The 20,614-nt window shown below is 30.1% G+C and overlaps 1 protein-coding gene across 2 annotated transcripts; it reads left to right on the top strand.

Moving 5' to 3' along the window:
* The first annotated feature begins 2,943 nt into the window (after nucleotides 1-2,943).
* On the top strand, nucleotides 2,944-20,368 carry LOC121132329 (MFS-type transporter SLC18B1). Of its 2 annotated transcripts, XM_071886646.1 has the most exons (7): nucleotides 3,165-3,772; nucleotides 4,583-4,831; nucleotides 4,902-5,243; nucleotides 7,987-8,180; nucleotides 16,790-16,807; nucleotides 19,722-19,771; nucleotides 19,912-20,368. In XM_071886646.1, the coding sequence occupies exons 1-7, from the start codon at nucleotides 3,512-3,514 to the stop codon at nucleotides 20,277-20,279; spliced, it is 1,482 nt and encodes a 493-aa protein (XP_071742747.1). In that variant the 5' UTR covers nucleotides 3,165-3,511; the 3' UTR covers nucleotides 20,280-20,368. The 2 variants fall into 2 exon arrangements, with proteins under 2 accessions (XP_040583649.1, XP_071742747.1); XM_040727715.2 differs by lacking the exons at nucleotides 16,790-16,807; nucleotides 19,722-19,771; nucleotides 19,912-20,368 and adding an exon at nucleotides 8,365-8,875 and having other exon boundaries at nucleotides 2,944-3,772; nucleotides 7,987-8,237.
* Nucleotides 20,369-20,614: the final 246 nt, after the last annotated feature.

Below are 20,614 nucleotides of genomic sequence, written 5' to 3'. Positions count from 1 at the left end.
TGGAATATTACACTCTCGAAAATTTGGGATTTTTTACAAACATAAATAAATTACAAAGTATGTACCATACTAGATAATGCTAGGTTGTTTTACAGAAAACAATATTTAAAAATTAACAAAATTATATTACAGTTATTTGATAGATTCTGTTTTATTTTGGACTTGCAAATGCTATTTCGTTATTGAGATTCTTGTCAGGTGAGTAGAGACTTTGAAATCATTCCTATTATTACTTAAATAACTATTAATTATTGGTTTTTATTCCTAACTATTCCATGCAATATAAATGTGGGGATGCTTAGAAAACTTGATTTCCCTAGTATTATTAATATATAAATATATATATATCTCTAGAGAGAAGAGTCAAAATCACAAGGCAAAGGAGGCTTATTCAAGGTTATATTAGTAAGATTGAACTCTAGTTTTATTATATTTAAGATAAATGACAAATTCAGGTCATATTGTTAGCTTATTTCATATTTAGTGCATAATATCCACTAATTTTTAATATGTTATTCTTCGTTATACTATATATATTTGGAAATGTATTTTGCCATATGCAACTATTGTGACTCCATTTTGGATTATAAATATAATTATGGCAGAAATATTGAAATGGGACCATAGGATCCTCTCCAACTCATCATTTAAAAAATGAGACCGGACTAAATGGTACATTTAGATAAGTACATGACATGCTTAAACTGAATAAATCCACTTAATGCACTATGTTATATGAACAAATAACATCCATTGTAATTCACTTTAATATAAACTGTAAAAAACTCACATTTGACTTAATTACTCTTTTCCTTTAAATGGTTAATTATGACCTATCACAATATATCTTTGTATAATAAGAAACTAACTACAAAAGTAACGGATTTATATTGTATGGAACCGAAGTAAGCAATTTTGGTACTTTTCACAGTATAAGTGAAGTTTACATTTTATGCAAGACATAATAATTTTGCCGTTACATCCAAGGTATTTTTGTAAACCCCTTCTTTGAGCTATTTCTGGAAAGTGACCGATGCCATTTAGTCTCACACCTTGCTCTGGTAATGACTTTGTTGCATGCCCAAAAAAATAATCCTGTTCCAACGTTAGAGGCTTATTTCCATCTCTCTGGACTGAATAAATATTTGACTGTTCACAGAACGTCATCAGGAATGAAACTCTTGAAATAATCCATTGGGGACATATCATCAGTTTTTTTCTTCATTTTGATCAAGAAATAGAGGGACAGATGATGGTACAACATCTCTCGAGACTGTTTTTTTCCATTAGGGACCATGACGGGACAGTCGTACACAGTTTTCAGTAGAGCCCATATCTTTTTCTGGATTTTTCTTGGGTTCAGTTTCTTCAATTTCGTAATCAGAAAATTTTTCGTTAGGCAAGAGATACTCTGGATCCCGAAAATCAAGATCAGACCAATCAGAGTATGAGTTACTATTGCATGCAATATGTGTAATCAAGCTCTAAATGCATGTGGAATTTACCCTTTTGAAGTAAAAAGTACCGGAACGTATATAATTCGAAGAACCTAAACAAAAATTATTAAGGATAATTTCATGTTTTTGCTTACACGTCCAATAGGACTGTTTCAAATAGCAAATCCAATGCCTGGCTGGACCGTACAGTCCTATTTAGAAAACTGAAGTTATTTATTTATTCATATGAGTGAAATATAAAAGAAACGTATCGATATCCCCTCCTAGTATACATATGTATGGATTATTTATATATTTTTTCTTATATAATAATAATCTCACCTGTTTTTTATGCCACAATTCCTTAAAAAAAGATTGATTAAATATTGATAAGAAATTTAATCACCCGCTATCAAGGACAACTTACAGCTAAAACAGAAAAGTGAGGTCGTAATCATAATTTATCTATAGATAGCTCAACTATGTTCAGTAAAATATCAGAACTAGAGAACAGCTGGTTTTATATTTATAAGCATTTTTTGAAACAGGACACAACGGTCCACCTATACCTTAAAGGGTTAAATCTGGGTGAGGGGGGGGGATGTCCCCAATGATGGCTGTATCTAGGTACAAACTGTCATCAATATTAAATTGATTCTAATAAACGCCACAATTTTATGATTATGATGAACACATGTGTTTCTGAATTCTAATAATAGTAATCTAAAAAAATGTAACTTCATTTGAAATAGTGTTGGATAGCGTCCAGGTACTGATTTCCTAATCAGTCTTCACTCTTCCACTTCAGTATTTTTTTTATCGGTTCGATCTTTTTTTAAACACCCCCAACATTCAGGATATAATTGGGGGATTGTGAGGGGTTCTAAGTTGTTTCTAAAGTATCGGCGATGAGTTTCATCCTGTTTTGGGACCCGGCGGTAGGCTAAAACACCACCAACATTTGAGTTACAATTGGGGGAGTTGTGAAGGGCTCTTAGTAGTTAATTAATTATCGGTAGTACCCAAAAAAACCAACAACATTCGGGGTATGAAATGAAAGTTCATAAAGTCTATGCCCCGTTTCCTCATAAATTTATACGAAATGGTTTTATACAAAATCTCCTTATACGAAGTTACCCATTACCCTTGAAACTCAGGGCTGCGGAGTAAGTACATAAAATGTCCGACTCCAACTCCTGTATTTTGAATTTCACCGACTTCGACTCTAACACACAACATTCAAGTACATATCATAAATTAATAGTACTTACTACCTATAATTTATAGCCATTTAGAAAAAAAACATTACGAACACTCAATATAAGTCTTAGATTATAAATAAGTTTTATTAACATAAATTATTATCATTTTCGTAGCCGGAGTCGGTACAAATTTTCCAACTCCGACTCCTGGACTTCGACTCCAGAGCCCTGTTTAAACTTAAAGTATCTTGTCTCTTTGAATGAGGTTATGATAAATCTTCAACAACCGAAATGAGATTTCAGCTGTTGTAGTTATCATAGAAGACTGATAATGGCCGGTCCTATTACTCCTAAATTTTATTAGGACCGGACTGCAGTTTTGTTAGTTTTTTTAAAACCAATCCAACACTAATTTAAATCAATAAAAACTTAGAATTATTCCTAAGCGGAACGGACTTCTTTTGATTCTCTTATAAACTGGTATAAATTAGTTACAAAAGTGAGCCAAAACAAAATAAAGGATGACGAAGGGAGAGAAGGAGAGCTTGACAGACAATTAAGAATTAGTATTCTATGTAACTACTACACACACGGGAGAGAAAGAGAGTATGAATTGATGACGTTCCTGCCGTAATGATTTTATCCATCGCTCTGACTTTAAAAATTCCTCCTACTGTTGTGTTAAATACAACATTCTATATATTTTATTGATATGTTTCATTTTAATTGTTTGTGGACATTCTCAAGGGTAGTCATCACGGACTTATGTAGTCATCACTCTTTTATTAATTCTTTCGTGAAATATCAATAATTTACCCCTGTTTTACTCCTTATATTTTTTTAAATATTTTTACTTACACAACCGGATAGAAAATGGATAATATAGTACCTAGGTCTCCATCCCTTGTTTCAGCATCCACTTCATCATCCTCAGGATATTCTAGTGAGGATGTTAATGATAATCATCCTGGATCAAGGAAAAGAAAGAAAAGTGAATGGACGTTACAGACATGGTCTAATTTAATAGTGTTTGCAGTGTCGGAAGTTCTTGGAGGTATCACATATTCCCTATTGTCACCCTTTTATACACAGGAGGCGCAGTCCAAAGGAATGACTGTTTCAGAGACTGGAATGGTAAATAACGAATCTAAAATCATTTATGACCCTCTAATTTCAACTGTAAATGTAGTAAATATGTATTTTAAAGTCGTCAGACTTTAAAATACACTATTTTTTGAAAGTTTGACAATTAATCAGATCACGTCATCACATTCAGCTGTCGATATAATTTAATTTGATACTAATATATATCATACCTACTATTAAATATTTCCTATTTGACAATTATTCTTAATGATCACTACATTACTTTGTTAATATAGTCACGTTAAACACTTAAATCAACACTATATCAAAGTTAGATGTATTATTATTACCTTAGTTTAAAGCTTTTTAATTAATTAAATAAAAATGCATTTTCATAAAGGGTTGGTTATCTCCGTAATAGTATACAAACTTGAATCTCATCATCAATTAATAAATTTGAGGACCTTAAAAAGGAATTTCGATCCTCTTTTGTGTATTTTTTTACTATCCTTATTTATACATAGAAAGTAAAACTTCACTTAAATGATTTCATATCTACAGAAATATGTTTAATATTTGAGTACGTAAATATGAACTTATATCTCCTAAATGAATGTGGTCAAAAACTCATGTACTCAAGTGCGTTGTTTGTTTGTAAAACTTACCCTATGACGTAAATATCAATTTTGAATAAATAATTTTTGTGTACTCAATGATGGAACGTAAATTAAATTGAAAATAGACTTATATAATAATTGCTAGATTAAACTAGATTTAGCTTGATCTTTATGTATGATACCAATAAATCTAAATTTATGATTCACTAAAATATTAAATTTGACTAAATATAATTTTTAGGTTTATAGCGTCGCATTTATTACTACCATTATTTTTGCTCCTATTTTTGGGAAGCATATATCAAGAATCGGTTCCAAACAGTTGTTTATTGGAGGAACATTCCTTGCAGGAACGACCAATATACTTTTTGGACTCTTGGAATGGGTATACGATAGGACATCCTTCTTTGCACTATCTATGGCCATTCGAATTGTGACCGCAACGGGGGAGGCAGCCTTTTTCTCATCAATTTATCCATTAGCCGCACAAGTAAGATCTATTTATAAATAGTCATTATTACATTCTGACCTTATCATTTCCAACAATTATGTCTTTGTAGGCTGTGGATGTTTCTTCTAGGTCTATCGTTCTCTCTGTTATGGAGACTATGTTTGGAATTGGTTTAATGATTGGACCTCTTATTGGTGGACTGTTATATGAGCTGGGTGGTTTTTGCCTACCTTTTGTTATTTCCGGCTCAATTTTATTTATATGTTCCATAATCTCCTCTCATATTCTATCTGTCAAATATACAAACCAGTCTCATCAAGGCAGAGATTCGTCTAAGGCTTTTAAAGAAAGTTCGTTTACAGAGTTGCTAAAAATACCTAGTATCTTTTTAACAAATTTGGTTCTCTGTTGTACATCTATGAGTGTATCGTGGTATCTACCGTCTCTTCAGGTATGATTTATAATTCTTAATGCATACATAAGTGTATTCTTGGTTTGAAAGTCGATATCTTCTAAAAATACTCCTATCTACCCGATCCTAATATATTTTTTTAGTCCTAGGACCCATCCTTATCAGTTTTGCATGGTATTTACAACAGCTGAAATCTTGTAGTTACTAACTACCTTCTTTCAGTTGTTCAGCATAAGCTCTTTCAAAGAGACAAGATTTCCGGAGTTTAAAGTATTATGTACGTGGCTAGAACGTATAATAAGCAAGCATCATTCATTATTTTAATCGTTTTTATATTCTTCAAGCCTAGCTGGGAGTGAAGAAAATTCTGCGGTCCTAACTATTTTTTTTATTTTCATCACTCTTTGCTAAGATTGAAGAATATAAAAACTAAGAAAATAATGAATGATACCTGAAACGTATGATAAGTACTTTTAGTCACTAACCTGACATTTCAAACTTCAAGTATCTTGACTCTTTGTAAGAGATTATGATCAAACTTCCCCAATTGAAATTAAGTATTTAGTAAATACGTCATTTCAGCTGTTGTAGCTACCATAAAATACCTATAAGGACTAGTTGTGTAGTTGAATAGTTGTGGTACAACTCTACTTGAGATTGACTTCAATGTATAAAGAAGTACCTACCGTGTTCAGTAATTTTGTTTCTGTTTTCTGAATTTTATGTTTTTTACTACCCAAAATAAGCAAATTTTAAAATCAAATATATTATCGGTATACTGGTGTAAAATGATTTAGCCTCATGGAATTATACAATGTTTGAATAATGATTCAACAAATATTCAAATGTTGTGATTATCGACTTCAAAGTTCAATTGGACATAAATATCATTGTCATAAATGCGGTTTTTTATGTTTAAATCAAACAGCTTAAATTATATTTAGGTATAGTAGTAATTAAGATTTAGCTTGATGAATGATTTATCAAATACGTACAATATATAAGCCGAGTCAACAAAATTTGACTTTTTATAAAATCTTTTAAAATTCATACTAGCAGTACTTGACGTGTGGATTAGTTTTTATAGGCCTACGACAAGTTTTGAGTCAGAAAAAAAAATCCATTTAAAACACCTAAAAGTAAATGTATTCATTGCAAAATTGTATGTTGATTTCAAATATGTGGTTATATTTTATATGCAATCATTGAAGTCTTGAGAAAATGCAATTTTAAGGTTAAGAAACCACGATAGTTTAAGGGTTTTGTTAGAAAAGTAACTCAATTTATATATTATTTTTACGTCAAAGGAATGTATTTGAAGCATGCATTAATAAGGTTTCATTTACCATAGAGTATCTATTGTATTCTAAAAGGTGTAGTTTAACAGCAATATTCTTTTTTTTCTTTTTGAAGCATAAATTTATCGACGTCAAGTATTTAAATTTTTAAAATTCCATCATAGTGAATTATATCGTATAATAAAGGAACATAATTATATAAACAATAGAGTTTTTTTATATTATTTATCAACCTCTGATTGATTATTTCCTTTAAAAAAATGGAGCCTCTTGTAGATAAAACCTAAAGCGTTTTAACACTTTTATGAAATTCTAAATATTCTTACTTGAAATAAATATATATAGCGTAAAAACAATTGAGAATCAAAGGGTTATTTCTTTTCAAACAAAACCCTTAAATGCATTTTCTCAGGATTGCATGATCACAAGCATAAAATTTTGGAATTAATAAACAAATTTTTATTTTCATTAATGATTTTTTTCTTTCATTGTCAAAAGTGGACTTAAACATATACAAAGGGTAAAAGTATTCCAAAACAATTCAATTCGAAAAGTCTCGAAGATCAAATTTGACACCAAAAAAATTGTGACTAGCAAATTTACCGTGAACGTTTTTCCCGCCGGTAATTTTGCATCGAGAAAATTTTGCCGCATGACATATTCGCTGCCATTTTTTGTTTTTATATTTATTCAAACTTTACTGTTGTATTTCGATCAGATTAATGATATAATTTGCTAGGAGAAGAAGAAAAAAGAAGATAATTAATAAATAATAATAAAAAATTAATAACAAATGAGTTATAATACTATCTGGAGGAACACAAGCTCCAAGCACGCAATCTCTCGTGGTGAAAAACATCCTTTCTGATGATTATTTCTTGTTGGTCAACTCATATGAACTTTGTACAATTATAGAGCTATAATATTTGTCGTAGTTGTAATTTTATACAATACATCACGTGGTATTTTAAGCAACTCCTTCCTTTTGTAGATCATATTTGAAATCCCAAAAAATGATGGATCGACTGTATGTATACAATTCAAAATCAAGGAAAAACAAGGCCGACTATAAAATTCATTGATCAATGGTTGATAAATGATAAGTCAATTATATTGATATTCTATTCCTTTTTTCTCAACCTTTATAATTAGTCTGATGGAGATACAACAGTAAAGTTCGAACCGATACTATAAAAAATAAAATGGTGGCCTATATGTCATGCAGCAAATACGTTCGCTGCAAAAATACTTAGAACTGGAAAAACGAATTACAGATTCGTGTGTTCAAGTGTTTTTCTAGAATTGAATATGGAATTCAAAATAATACTAATAATAATAATAATTCATTGACATGTCTAATTGATTCATTTTGAAATGGTTCTTTTGAAGTGTTTTAAAAATCATTTATGTATACATTCAAATATTAAATTATTCGGGGAAAAAATCAGTGGATGATCCAAAGTTTTTTTTGTTGATAATTACAGCCTTTCTTAGTAAAGAAGTTTGATATGGGGCCAGTTGCAGTTGGAATTATGTTCATGTTAGACGGAGCAACTTATGCAGTATTCTCGCCCATTTGGGGCTATCTCTTATCTCGTGGTTTGAAGCCAATTGTTGCACTAAGTGTGGGCTGTTGTTGTATCATTGTTGGTTATTCGTTTTTAGGGCCATTACCTCTGTTACCTTTTATACCAGATAGTATTTACTTTGTAGGGATGGGCCTTCTTATTCATGGGTTAGTATAATTTAAATTCAAATAAATCACATATTTTCTAGCTCAAAGTCAAGTTATATTTGTAATAAAATAAATAATAACTTCAAAATACTCAATTTGACCTTTTTTCCCCACCTTGGTGAAATAGTTGTGGAACCGCCGCTAATTTCATCACAACCCTTACTTTTATGATGTCAAAAAGTGTTGAGTCTGGTGCTTCTGACTCAGAGCAAACTCGAAGTATGATAACTTCCTTATGGTTTATAAATGAATGCGTGGGAGGATACATTGGATCATCCCTTGGTGGCATTATTTACGATAAAATAGGATTTGAATGGGGGACTCTCATCATTGAAACCACGATGATCATTAATTTGTTTGTGATTGTACCTATTTTACATCACCAAAATCTTATAAAAACATCAAAGTTTGACGATGAAGATCGTCGTGTTCTTTTACCACCCTCCCAAAACAATAGCTCACAGATTAAGTATACAATAATGAAAGCATAGATTTGCTCGAATACCAGAATTAATCCAAAAATATATTTAAATACATAAAATATACACTATGTTCCAAAAATCATTATAAATATTGCTATTATATTGCAATTTTTTTTATGTAGATTCCATTAAATTAATAAATATTATGATAATCTGTGTTCAACTACTTATTGCTATTTAAAAGAATTTGTGGCCGAAATGATTCTATAGACAGTTGACTTGAATGTAAAACCTAATATTTATTTGATCATGGATGACTCAAGGACAACAAAACAACTCTTAGTAGTCCTTGGGATTACTTAACATCTGGATAAACCTGGGATATAAGGAAGAGGGACAAAGCACGGAGATTGAAATTACAGAACCTCGTTTTTGGTGAAGGTAAACCTTCAATAAATAAATCTTTGATATTTGGCATGATTTGGAGACAACCCCAGGAACAAAGCAAAGTATCTTGATATACATAGAGATTATGTTCTTGGAACAAGTATAGGACTTCAATAAAGCAACATCCATAATCTAAAGAATAATTTATTAACATTATATAAACCAATGAAACCCGATAATAATACATTCAAAACTCCAGTTTAAATAATAATATGCATATAATTTTTTTAAATGCTCTCACAGAACAAAATTATTGTGCAGTAAAAATAATATTTCAGAATGAGAATATACATTTACTTCCTACAATTTTATAGATACAATTATAATATAAAAATCATAATTTTATATTTAGACACATACAAATAATTTAAGATAAATCTTGCATTTCCTATTTTTTTTACACAATAACAGAAGGACCATAGCTTTTATCACTGAAATTAAACATTTCCAAGCTATTAGTTCAATCAATTTAAAAATCATCATATAATTTTACTACAGATATAGCACATATAAACAAGATCCATTATATATATTAGTTTCTTTATCCTTACTGGTGATAAACAGAGCAAAATTTGCAAATTTTAACTTAATGCTATACGAAACATTAAAAGAAATCAATTTCTAAATCTTAGTAATCATCTCTTTTGGTTCCACATTGGAGTCTTCCTACCCGATAATAACTTTCAAATAAGCTATGTCATTATGAATTGTATTAACAATCTTAACTTTATTTCACCTCACAATGTACACAAACTTTGATACTGGAAGCTTCTTATGATTTTGATGAGGATAGAAAGTAAGCTTTTGATCTTAAAAGAACCTTAATTGGATATCTGACAAATTGTTGAGTTGATTGGTGGAGTGAAACGCGTCTATTTGTTCCTCTAATACTTCCAATTATTAACTGCGTTTTACTTCAATTGATATTTCACCTTTCGTAAGGTCAAGGAGTGTGTTTCTGGTACCAAAATGGATGGGTTTATATCCTTTTTTAGTTTCCTTCATTTAAATATTCAAAAATATAATGAGTCCACACTTGAATTCTAGAACGGTTTCTTATCCTTTCGGCAGATATCTTTAATCCATAGCCTCCAACGATTTTAGTAAAACCCCTCTTCTCTTTGGTGGGTTATTCAAAAAAAAAAAAAAATCAAAGAATAAAATAATTTATTATTTTCCCACAGCTGTACATCAATTTTAGAGTGGGAGGTCTGCTTCATCCAACCAGCTCTAATATATGATCCACTACCTTGGCTCAGGGAGCTTGGATTCATCCCTCTTTATTAGATCCCAAGATAAACTTTTAAACGTTTACTAAAATCTACCATCACCTCTTTCTCTTTCTAATTATTCTTCCTTTTTTTTTATCTCTCTCTTTCTATACTAAGAACTTTTTTCCCCTAGACTCGACTGGATATTAAATATGATGTAGCATAGAAAAGTTTAGATTTAGGAAATTAATGAATTAGATACTACAAATTTTTATTTTTTAATTTTAATTTGAATGAGTATGAATCAATGAAGTAGCCAAGAATGAATGATACTAATTTATATGTTTTCAATATGAACCCAAGATATTTTTTATCGACCACTTCTACCACCTTGATATAAATAAAAAAAACAAATTTTGATATATATATTAAAGTTTTCTTTATATCATAATATTTAAATTAAATAAGTAAAGTAAAATAGACCTTTAAAAATTATATCCATAATAACAAGCAAATTTTTTCTATAAAGTCCACTTCAGATAAACATCCAATATACTTCACCTATTGAGATAATTTGTATTGCATGATGCACTTTAATATATTAGGGGTTGCCGCAGGATTACAGCAAGGAGGTTTTATATATAACTTTTTTTTTTTTGCATAAGATAAGATATATTATAGGATTTATGGAGAAAGGAGTGAGGACCCACTTTGGGATACTTGAATTCTGACTGATTTTCAGTGTATATAAAAAAACGATAGAAATATTTAAATCTTAGAATTTTTAGGCAAACAATATTTATTACTGACATTTTTTGATATTTTTGGCATTTCTATGCTTGCCCGCTAAAGGGTTAAGATAAAACAGGAATTCTATAAAAAATTAATCAAGAGACGCTCTTCTCCAATACAATGCACAATATGATAAACTACGAAGGAACTGATAATATAATAATAAGTAATGGAACCTCCCAGAAACAATGTCTTCCTTCGATCAAATTTAATAAGAGGTCCTTCCCCCATACCTACTTATAAGGGAGCTATGGGATTAAAAGTTGTTGGATTTGATAGGAATAGAAGGAAATTCTATATACAAAAATTAGCTCCTTCTTTGACCAAACTGAATCATACTTGGTATCATCTTTTGAAGCACTTTTCACCCCCAAAAAATGAAGTTTTCCCCTAAAATCTTTCGTTTTTCCATAGCTCCATGATTAATCACTCCGATCGATCACTAATGAGAATTTACTATGGGCTATAAAGTTTCTATCTGCGAGTTCATCCTCATGAGATTTTAACAAAAAAGAATTCTGCTCTTTTACAATTGTTTTTTAATCGAATAATTATTATTTGCAGGGCTCTATTAACGATGTTGTGTGTCAAGTGTATATCCAGGTATGTTCAGTAATCTTTGGTTTAATATATGTTTCTTTTTCCTTGCAATTGAATGTGGAATGTGCTTGAAGAGAAGCCTTTCAATGTTCCTGAGGGTTCCTATACATTCATTTATGCATTTGTTTGATGCTTTTTGTAGAAATTTATTACGACATATGCTAATATCATAAACTTTATGACGATGTATGTAGTAGATATACTCGTGCCCTAAAAAGTACTTACAATAAACTTAGTGATGCATTCATAGATAGAAATGATATTATAATGGAAGACTTTTTAATAGATGCTTAATTTATTTTTCAAAACTGTAATCATTATTTTTGAAGAGAGGAATTAAAAGTATTAAGTAAGCAAAAGTGCGTGAAAGACGGAATGTAACTCTCAGGATTTGTTGGTGAGTTATAAGTGAACGTCCTTGCCGGACTTGGAGTATAACTCGTTACCTTTATTGTAGCTCAGAACCTTTTCTCCAAAAAGAAACCAAAAAAAAAAAAGGACCAGAAATCATCTGGTAGTTAGCCAAATAATTCAATCATACCAACTTCTATACATCTCTTATGTTATCCCAGACTATCATCCTCATATTAATTCTTCACAAGCTTGCACATTGAACGGCGTTCACTCTTCCCGTTCATTTTTTGAACAAATGACGAACGGGATAAAATGTGAACGGCGTTTATTTTTTCATTTTCCATCAGAAGTAGACTTTTGACTATTTTTTCCAAAGATTACTACATATTTTTTCCTTGATTATGGGTTTAATTATAATTAAAATCTTTGATGGTGGCTTAAATATAGTTTATTTAATCTATTTTTTAACCAGTTGCTTCCTTTAATTGCAACATTCACTGGAAAGTTAATTATCTCAAAATAGTCTTCAAAATATCACAAATATGTTGTAATGGATTAAATAAAAGGTATAATGGACGTTCATCTTGTGAAGTTTTTATCCAATCTGTCCATCAAAAATACATGAATTTTGACCCGACATTAGGCGCTCTCTATCTTTATTACTACGCAATATTAAAGTACTTAAGTCTTAATTTTTAACATCTCATTTTTTTTTTTTTCAATATCTATCATTAATTGTCTGGAGAGCGTGGAAGATATTCATATACTCGAATTTCATATTATAACAATTCAATTGTAGGTATTGTTGTATCGGTTCTTATTTTGGAGTGCGGTCTAGTCCAGTCCCACTTGTGGGTCCTTAAAGAAGGTGAAATCGATCCCTTGTGACGTCAATGAGGGTGTTTTCCTACTTTTAATTATTCTGTTCATTAATAGAATACATTATATAACTTATTAATAGATATAATATGTTCGTATTATATTGTACTAAAATGAAAAATGTAATATTTTTTGCAAGATTTGTACAATAATCTTAATACATATTTCATATATTTTATTTGGCTCAATAATCCATCGCTATTTTTATGAAAAATTCCAAGGACCGACGGTCTTAAGGACCAGTCCCAAAGACTAACGACCCTAAGGACCGGCCCTAAGACTGGACTGGATCGAATAAATAAGGACTGACACACCACTAATTGGAGGTATTTAAAAATATCAACTCTTACACTGTAATTTCTGAAAATTTGATACAATTCTCTTGATTTGTAAGAAAATTGTGTTGTTTTATTGACATACCATATTTTATTAGATCACAGATTTTGGTGTAGGAAATTTGAGTATAAGAATATCATCTTCCCACGTTCTCTAAACAATAAATGAGAATTATTGAAAAAAAGAGAGGTTAAAAATGAAGACAAAGTACTTTCATATTGTGCAGTAGTACAGATTAAAGATACTAATGTATGGTTGAAATTGATATACGTCTTAAGGAACAGATTAGATGGAAACTTTACAAGATACTAGATAAATATATGTTTCTAAGTCAGTTATTACTTATAACTTATATTTGATCCATTACACCCCATTTGTAATTTTGAAGTCTTTTTGAGATGACTTGTTTTCCAGCAATGTCGCAATTAAACGAAGCAATGGATTGAATAAAATTTTAGACTGGGTGAAATACTAAGAATTTATCTACATTAAATATAAAGGACATGAGTTTGATTTCTCCCATTTAAGTAATGAATTGGAATCCCCAAAACACTTTATTTGCTATAAGTTTGGGGAAGGTATTAGATATACTTGACACTTACGTTTAATTTTCTTTGTAAACTCGAATCCAAGTTTATTAATGAACTAAAACTCCACATCACTATGAAATCGAACCGTCATATATTTAGAAAGTTGCCCACCAATAATTATTTAATAACTTTAGAGAGAGACATATGTTATTAAGGCCCAGTAGCATAAACAGCTTGATGAATGGACCTAACAAGCCGTGGAGGATTTATTATTGCAATATTAAATTCATATCATTTGTCAGTTAAACTATTATTCGCAGTTGTGAGTCTTTGAGTACATAATTCTAGTCGTTTTTTATAGCTTTATCTTTGAGTTAGTTAGATTTAGTTACTCAGTTTACTTAGTTTGTGGGCCTACAGGCAAAGCCAGTTGAAAAAAAGGGTAATAGATGGTTCTACCTACTTTTGTTTCTTGTATTTAAAAATTTCCTTTGTGTAGTATTGTGATTAGCTATGCAATCGAAAAGGGTCAATTCCAATCAATTTGGCGTCCTATGCAAGATATTAGCCAATAATATGTATATTCAATATTATACTCTCACACAAAGCTGAATATATTTTATGCCTTAAACATTAATTATATTCTGAGAAACAATAAAAAACTCTAATAATATAATTAATATTAAGAAATGTTACATCAATAGCCGATGCAAAATATAAAGTTGAACTATGTACGTTACGAAAACTGTAGACTAGTGCAACAAAATGAATTATAAATATTACATCTGCACGAATATGTGGATAAAGTACATATTATTTTCATACTAAGAAATTAATTGGGTCAGTGCATTCAGGTGGGGTAGTAGCCGAAAATAAAGACACGTGATTCGGGAATAATGTTGTTCTCTCACACGGTAAGCACCCCCCTCATCATAGTCTTGCATTAATGATTTATTTAATGTCTAAAAAAACAAAAACCACTTGTCTTGAGAGGTTAACACTGTAGACAAACTAAGACCACTGTGGGTAAAAGAGAGATGAGCTCACAGGAGGAATCTACAGGTCTTACAAAAAATCAGCAAAGCCATTATAACCAATCAGAGGCCTCTCCAAAAAATTCCGCCAGAAAATAAAAAAATCAAACTCAACTGGGCCTGCCAATTAAGTATTAAAGCCCCACCTGGCCCAAGTGTTATGGGCCCAACTATCATGTTGGAAAAATTGAGCTGTACCCGAAATTCGGGTTAGATTAGGCCTCACCTTTTTTTTCTTCGTACCCATTATGGTAATGAACGGCACCCTTAGCATTTACCTATAATGTCTATGCCACGAGTTGGCCTTGCTAGTAAATAAGGTTACTCTAAAAAAAATGTCAGTTAAGCAGTTTTTTCAAGGAGGGAGGCTGTTGAAAATAGATCGGAGGTTACCTTGAATAAAATTAATGCCTCTCAATACTTTTTGAGGCTGCTCTAAAAAACTGACCGGAGACTATTTTGAAGCTGTTCAAAAAAACAATTTGAATAAATTGGTCACTACTTTTTAAAAATTGAGAACATCATTTTTGTCAGTATATTAGAGCCCTTTATAAAAAATTCAGCCAGAAAATAAAAAAATGAAAAACCGACCAGACCCTAGTTTAATGGGCGCAACTTGGCGCCTAACTTTAATGTTGGAATAATTGAGCCCGGTCCGAAAGTCTGATTAGGTTCGGGATCACCTTTTCCCCCTTCTCGTTTGCCTATAATATCTATGCCATGGGTCAACCTTTCCAGTAAATAGGGTAACTCAGAAAAAATATGTCGGATCAGCTATTTTTTAAAGGAAAGAGGCTGTTGAAAATAAATTGGAGGTTGCCTTGAATAAAAATAATGCCTCTTTTTCGAGACTATAAAAACAATTTTGAAAAGATTGGAGACAATTTTATAAAAATTGATAGTATCATTTTAGGACCCCTGGGAGTGCCTGTTTTGCTTTTAGTAAGCTACGCTCTTGAGGCTCATTTTTATGTATAACAAAACAAAAAGAGCTTTATATATTAATGAGTATTTTATTAGGTTGGACTTTATATACTAGATAAATATTAAATAAAAATTCAAAATGAATGATTGAACGGAAAAAATGAACGGCGAACGGAAAGTTTTACATAATGATCGATTGAATGGAAAAAGAGTGAACGGGTGCAAGACTGCTTCTTCACCCTTTTCAAAATAAACTTTATATATATTTCGTAATATTAAAATCTATATAGTATTTTATTCGATGCGGTATCATAATTTATAATATTGCTGAGTAATATTCTATTGAAAGTGTAGCCAAAATTGATCTATAAAAATAATAAAATGGCGAGGGATCAACAAGAAATTGTATTCCTGTTTTTTGAAAACGGAGCATAAGTATAGAACAACTTATTAACTTGGTTTATACATCAAAAATAATTAATTATGAAATAGCCATGACGTATCAAAGGGAGATGAGGGAATCGTCAGCTGACAACAAAATACATAGGATATTTTTGTGTTAGCGAGGTAACGCTCTGCGAAACGTTAACTTGAAATGTAATAGTTAGTTATTTTAAAAACATACAGGGTGCTTCAAATATTTTTATTTAATAAAATAAAAATTGTAGAAATAATAAAAACTTATTTCCACAATTATATAAATTTAGAAATGTCAATAGATTAATAAAATATTTTTGAAAAGATCATTTGATGAATTATATTCATATTTTATTCCAATGGTTAAAATGTATACATAATTTTATTTAGCCTTTCAAAATATTAACAATGGATTTGGGAGATTACTCTCGACACTAATTGAATTCAAGAGTCAATAATAATTGATTCTTAAATTAAATGAGATTCGTGAGTATGCTTTGAACTTTGATCCTTTAAATCCTCTCACTTTAACGTTTTACCAAATGATAAAATTTGATGCCTGCATAACATTTTTGTATTTGATTTATGTAATGAATGATCAATCAGATACAAATTATGCCATTAGTTCGATACAATTTTAGAAGCTTATAGGGGAGAAGTACGATGCTTTCGATTGTTTTTTGATCAACTATTTTTTTTTGCTCGTCTGCTGTCGCAACGTCAAAAAATTTCCGTTACTATTGCTCAGTATCATCCCTCTAGATGCCAGATGAGAAACTTTTTATTTCTATGGGATGACCACGTTACTTTTCGATTTCTTTGTTTTTACCGGTAGTTCATATTACTTTAATCTGATTGATAATTATTGGCTGTCTTTCTGATCAAAGGTATTGCAATCGATTAATTGATCACAGTTGTCAATACTTTCTCATTTGAATTATACTATTGGCTATTATTTGCTTTTTATGATCTTTTTTCATCAGGATAACAGTTTAAAGGTAACATTTTTGTTTGTTTTACCCCTTTTTTGTGACACAGCTGTATTTTATAACTTATGGTGTCTTACCATAGGAATTCATTTATTTTATAGCTGTTGAAAATGCATAATTTCTACAGAAAAAATAGATTGAATGAACCTCTTTTAATAGAATGAACGTTTTATTAATTATAATTTATATACATTGAAGTAAAAGTCATATCTAATAAGGTTATAATAATATTTTATTATATTACTAGACTTGCAATGCCCTGAGTAATTTTGTGTTGGGTAAAAGACAAATTATTCTTTATTAATATGAAACAGAAATGAGCAACTTCCATTATAAAGAAGACAAAAAAAACTGTACTGTAATATTACAATAATAGTAAACGAGCAATAACTAAAAAATAAATATATGTATTGCCAATAAAGTTTTATTTTTATTCTTATTAATTATTATTGATCTATTTGTGGGCTGCACTAAGTGAGAATGAGGGCTGTGTGTGGCCCTTTGGTCGCCAATTCAGCAAGAAATCCCCAATGTCACTCCTTTTTTTTTCATGAGCACACTCACACGTACCTACTCAATACTTATATTAAATCATATGACGTGTTCTGTACTCCAGAATGAAAAATACTTTGCTTTATTAATATAGATGTACTGACTAAGGATTACCCGGCGTTACTCGGACAAAGGCGGGAGAGGGAAATCACATTGAAAATGGTCAAATTAATTATGAAAATTAAAAAAATTATTCAGAAAATACTTTTATATTCTCATAATTATATTATGAATGTTTCGTTGTTGTCGAAAAAAATCCTGATAACTCAAATTCTATTGGATTCTTCAGATTAATTCAATCCGGTTAAGTAAGGTAATTTACAACGTCTCATCATAGCAAACTCCCCCCTTCGCTTAATAAATTAAAAAAGTAATAGTTAGTAGCATTTATTGGAATTGTAAAAGTTCGTACTTGCAAAAACAAAAAGGTTATGAAGAACATCGTATGTTGTCAAAAAAATTACCCTCGATAACTGGTTCATTTTTGCAAATATTACAAAAATTATGTAACAAAATGGTCCGGAAATTGAAAATATTAAACTGAACTGTTGAAGTCGCAAATTTTCTGTCCAAAATGTATAATTTTGTGGGATTTCTTTTAAAAATATGAAAAATTGACGTTTGATGAAAAAATGAAAAAAATTGAAAAATTATTCAGAAAATGACAGATATTTCAGTTTAACATCAATTTTTATGCGGTCAATTTATATTCAAACCAATCTCCAAAAAAATTTCTACAAACTTTATTCTAAAATTTACTAATCCCATATTCAACTGGAAGTTCATTTTTTGCACCTGAAATAAACGAAATCGCAATTTCAGCGATTTCTTTTTTTGCCCATAACTTTTTTGATTTTGAATTATTTTAGAAAACGTAGGAATTCGTATAGTTTTTGTTTGAAACGCCAATCTCTTTTTGATGAATAACTCAAACCCCTATCTAGTCTCCATGAACATCTCTCTTTTATATATATAGATGTGTTATGTAAAAGTTGCAAACTGTATGAACAAATTGTACAAGTTGCAACCAAAAAAGGAGATGAATTATTTGAAATGAAGGATTTTCAGTAGTTAAGATGAGGAAAATGCAATAATTGGATATTCATGGATGATCAATATATGAATAGTGTAATTTTTGCTATTTTAATACATATTTAGAAAATATAAGTAACTCTGTAGCAAATTATAATGTTAGAATCCCCACAGTTATATCACTCATGAATGCGTAATAACCGTGTAATTTTAATAGATTAAAATCAATTGATAGGATGAATTAATAGTTGATAATTCGAATGACCAATGCTTTAATTAAATAATGCATTTAAAGCCGAAGAAATTGCAACTTGTACAATTTGCTTATATCATTTGTAACTTGTAAACAAAATATATATAAGCTATAATTTATAACCATAGACTCAGTGTTGAGAGGTTGAGTGTGTTTAAAAACAGTTCCGCGATTATTTTATTTTTAAATTATAAAATGTCAACCCCTACATATAGCATAAATTAAAATACATAATTACATGTACATTCATCTCAACAATCATTCGAGGTCCCCTTGTTGATGGAAGATTCGTTACCTCCTTCAACTAACATCATAATTACATTTTAAAACCAATTTGAACAGTGTATTTTATACATAAATCTGAATTGAAGGGTTAACTTTAAAGTTTCTATCATTTTTGTTATTTTAATGTATACAATTTTAGAACGATAATTGATAAGTAATATCTTAATAAATGATACGAATGCTTAAATTTCTTTTTGTGGATTGTATGTAAGTCTACTGCAAAATTTGCTTCACTGTCTTTAACGCCATATGTTTTTTTTTCTTTAATAATGATAGTAATAGATAGCTTGACCGTTATTTCTCATAATCTATCTTCCTTTATATTATTATGGCAGTGAAATCCTTCATGATGAACAGTGAAGAAATGAATATTTGAAGACCAATTGTATTTTACAAAACTGTACTTTATTATGCTTCGTGATTTTAGCTATTTGGTGGTCACGTTACTTCTTTTAAACCTATTTTCATTTGGTAATTGTTTAAATACTCTATTTGGTAAGTATAACATTTTGAAAGACTCATAAGTTTTTCAAAATATAAGGTGTGAAATTTTCTATTTCACATCCTTTTTTCTTTTTAAAAAAAATGTAATTATTATTAAAGTGTCTTAATTCTAGACAACATACAATATCAGTACCCTTACTGTCGAAAGCCTTATGTTAAAATAGGAAGCCAATGCTTATTCTTTAGTCGACCTTATGAGCCTTGGGGAATCACATCCACATGGAAGGAGGCGTATCTAAACTTTTATGATGCTGTTGCTCTATGTAAAATTGTTGGAGGAGGAAAACTAGCCTCTCAAGTGACCGATTATGATAGTGCTAAACAGCATTGCCTATATGTAAGAGGCGGATGTGCCCCAAGTCTTATTCGAAAAGGCTATGATAAATGCTACCAATGGTCTCCAATTGATGGAAGTGAGTTACAAATTCCTTGTCGAAGATGGGAAGTGGAAATGAGGTTTATTTGTGAGGATATAAAATAATTGATCTACCAATTTAAGAGTACCTGACTCCAATCAACTAGAAAATACTTATTTCAGACGTTTTACCGCTTTCAAACAACCAATGTTTTTATAATTTTAGATAAAATACCTTTCAATAATATTTGTATTTGATTGTTTCTATTGAATTGTTTAAAATTTCATTCTTTTAATATATTTCATGAGATAGTTTAATTTGATTAATTTAATTTGATTATTATAGATTGATTTTAGGTTTTATGCCTTGATACAATATCATAAAAAAATATTGTGTTACAGTTACAAATACTAAACTTATTTGGAATAATTTCCGAAAAAATTTTATGATTAAAGATATA

This window comes from Lepeophtheirus salmonis, chromosome 2 (genome assembly GCF_016086655.4).
Source record: "Lepeophtheirus salmonis chromosome 2, UVic_Lsal_1.4, whole genome shotgun sequence".
Taxonomy (NCBI): domain Eukaryota; kingdom Metazoa; phylum Arthropoda; class Copepoda; order Siphonostomatoida; family Caligidae; genus Lepeophtheirus; species Lepeophtheirus salmonis.
The sequence above is the reverse complement of the archived record's forward strand: the minus strand, read 5'-3'. Positions and strand labels throughout refer to the sequence as shown.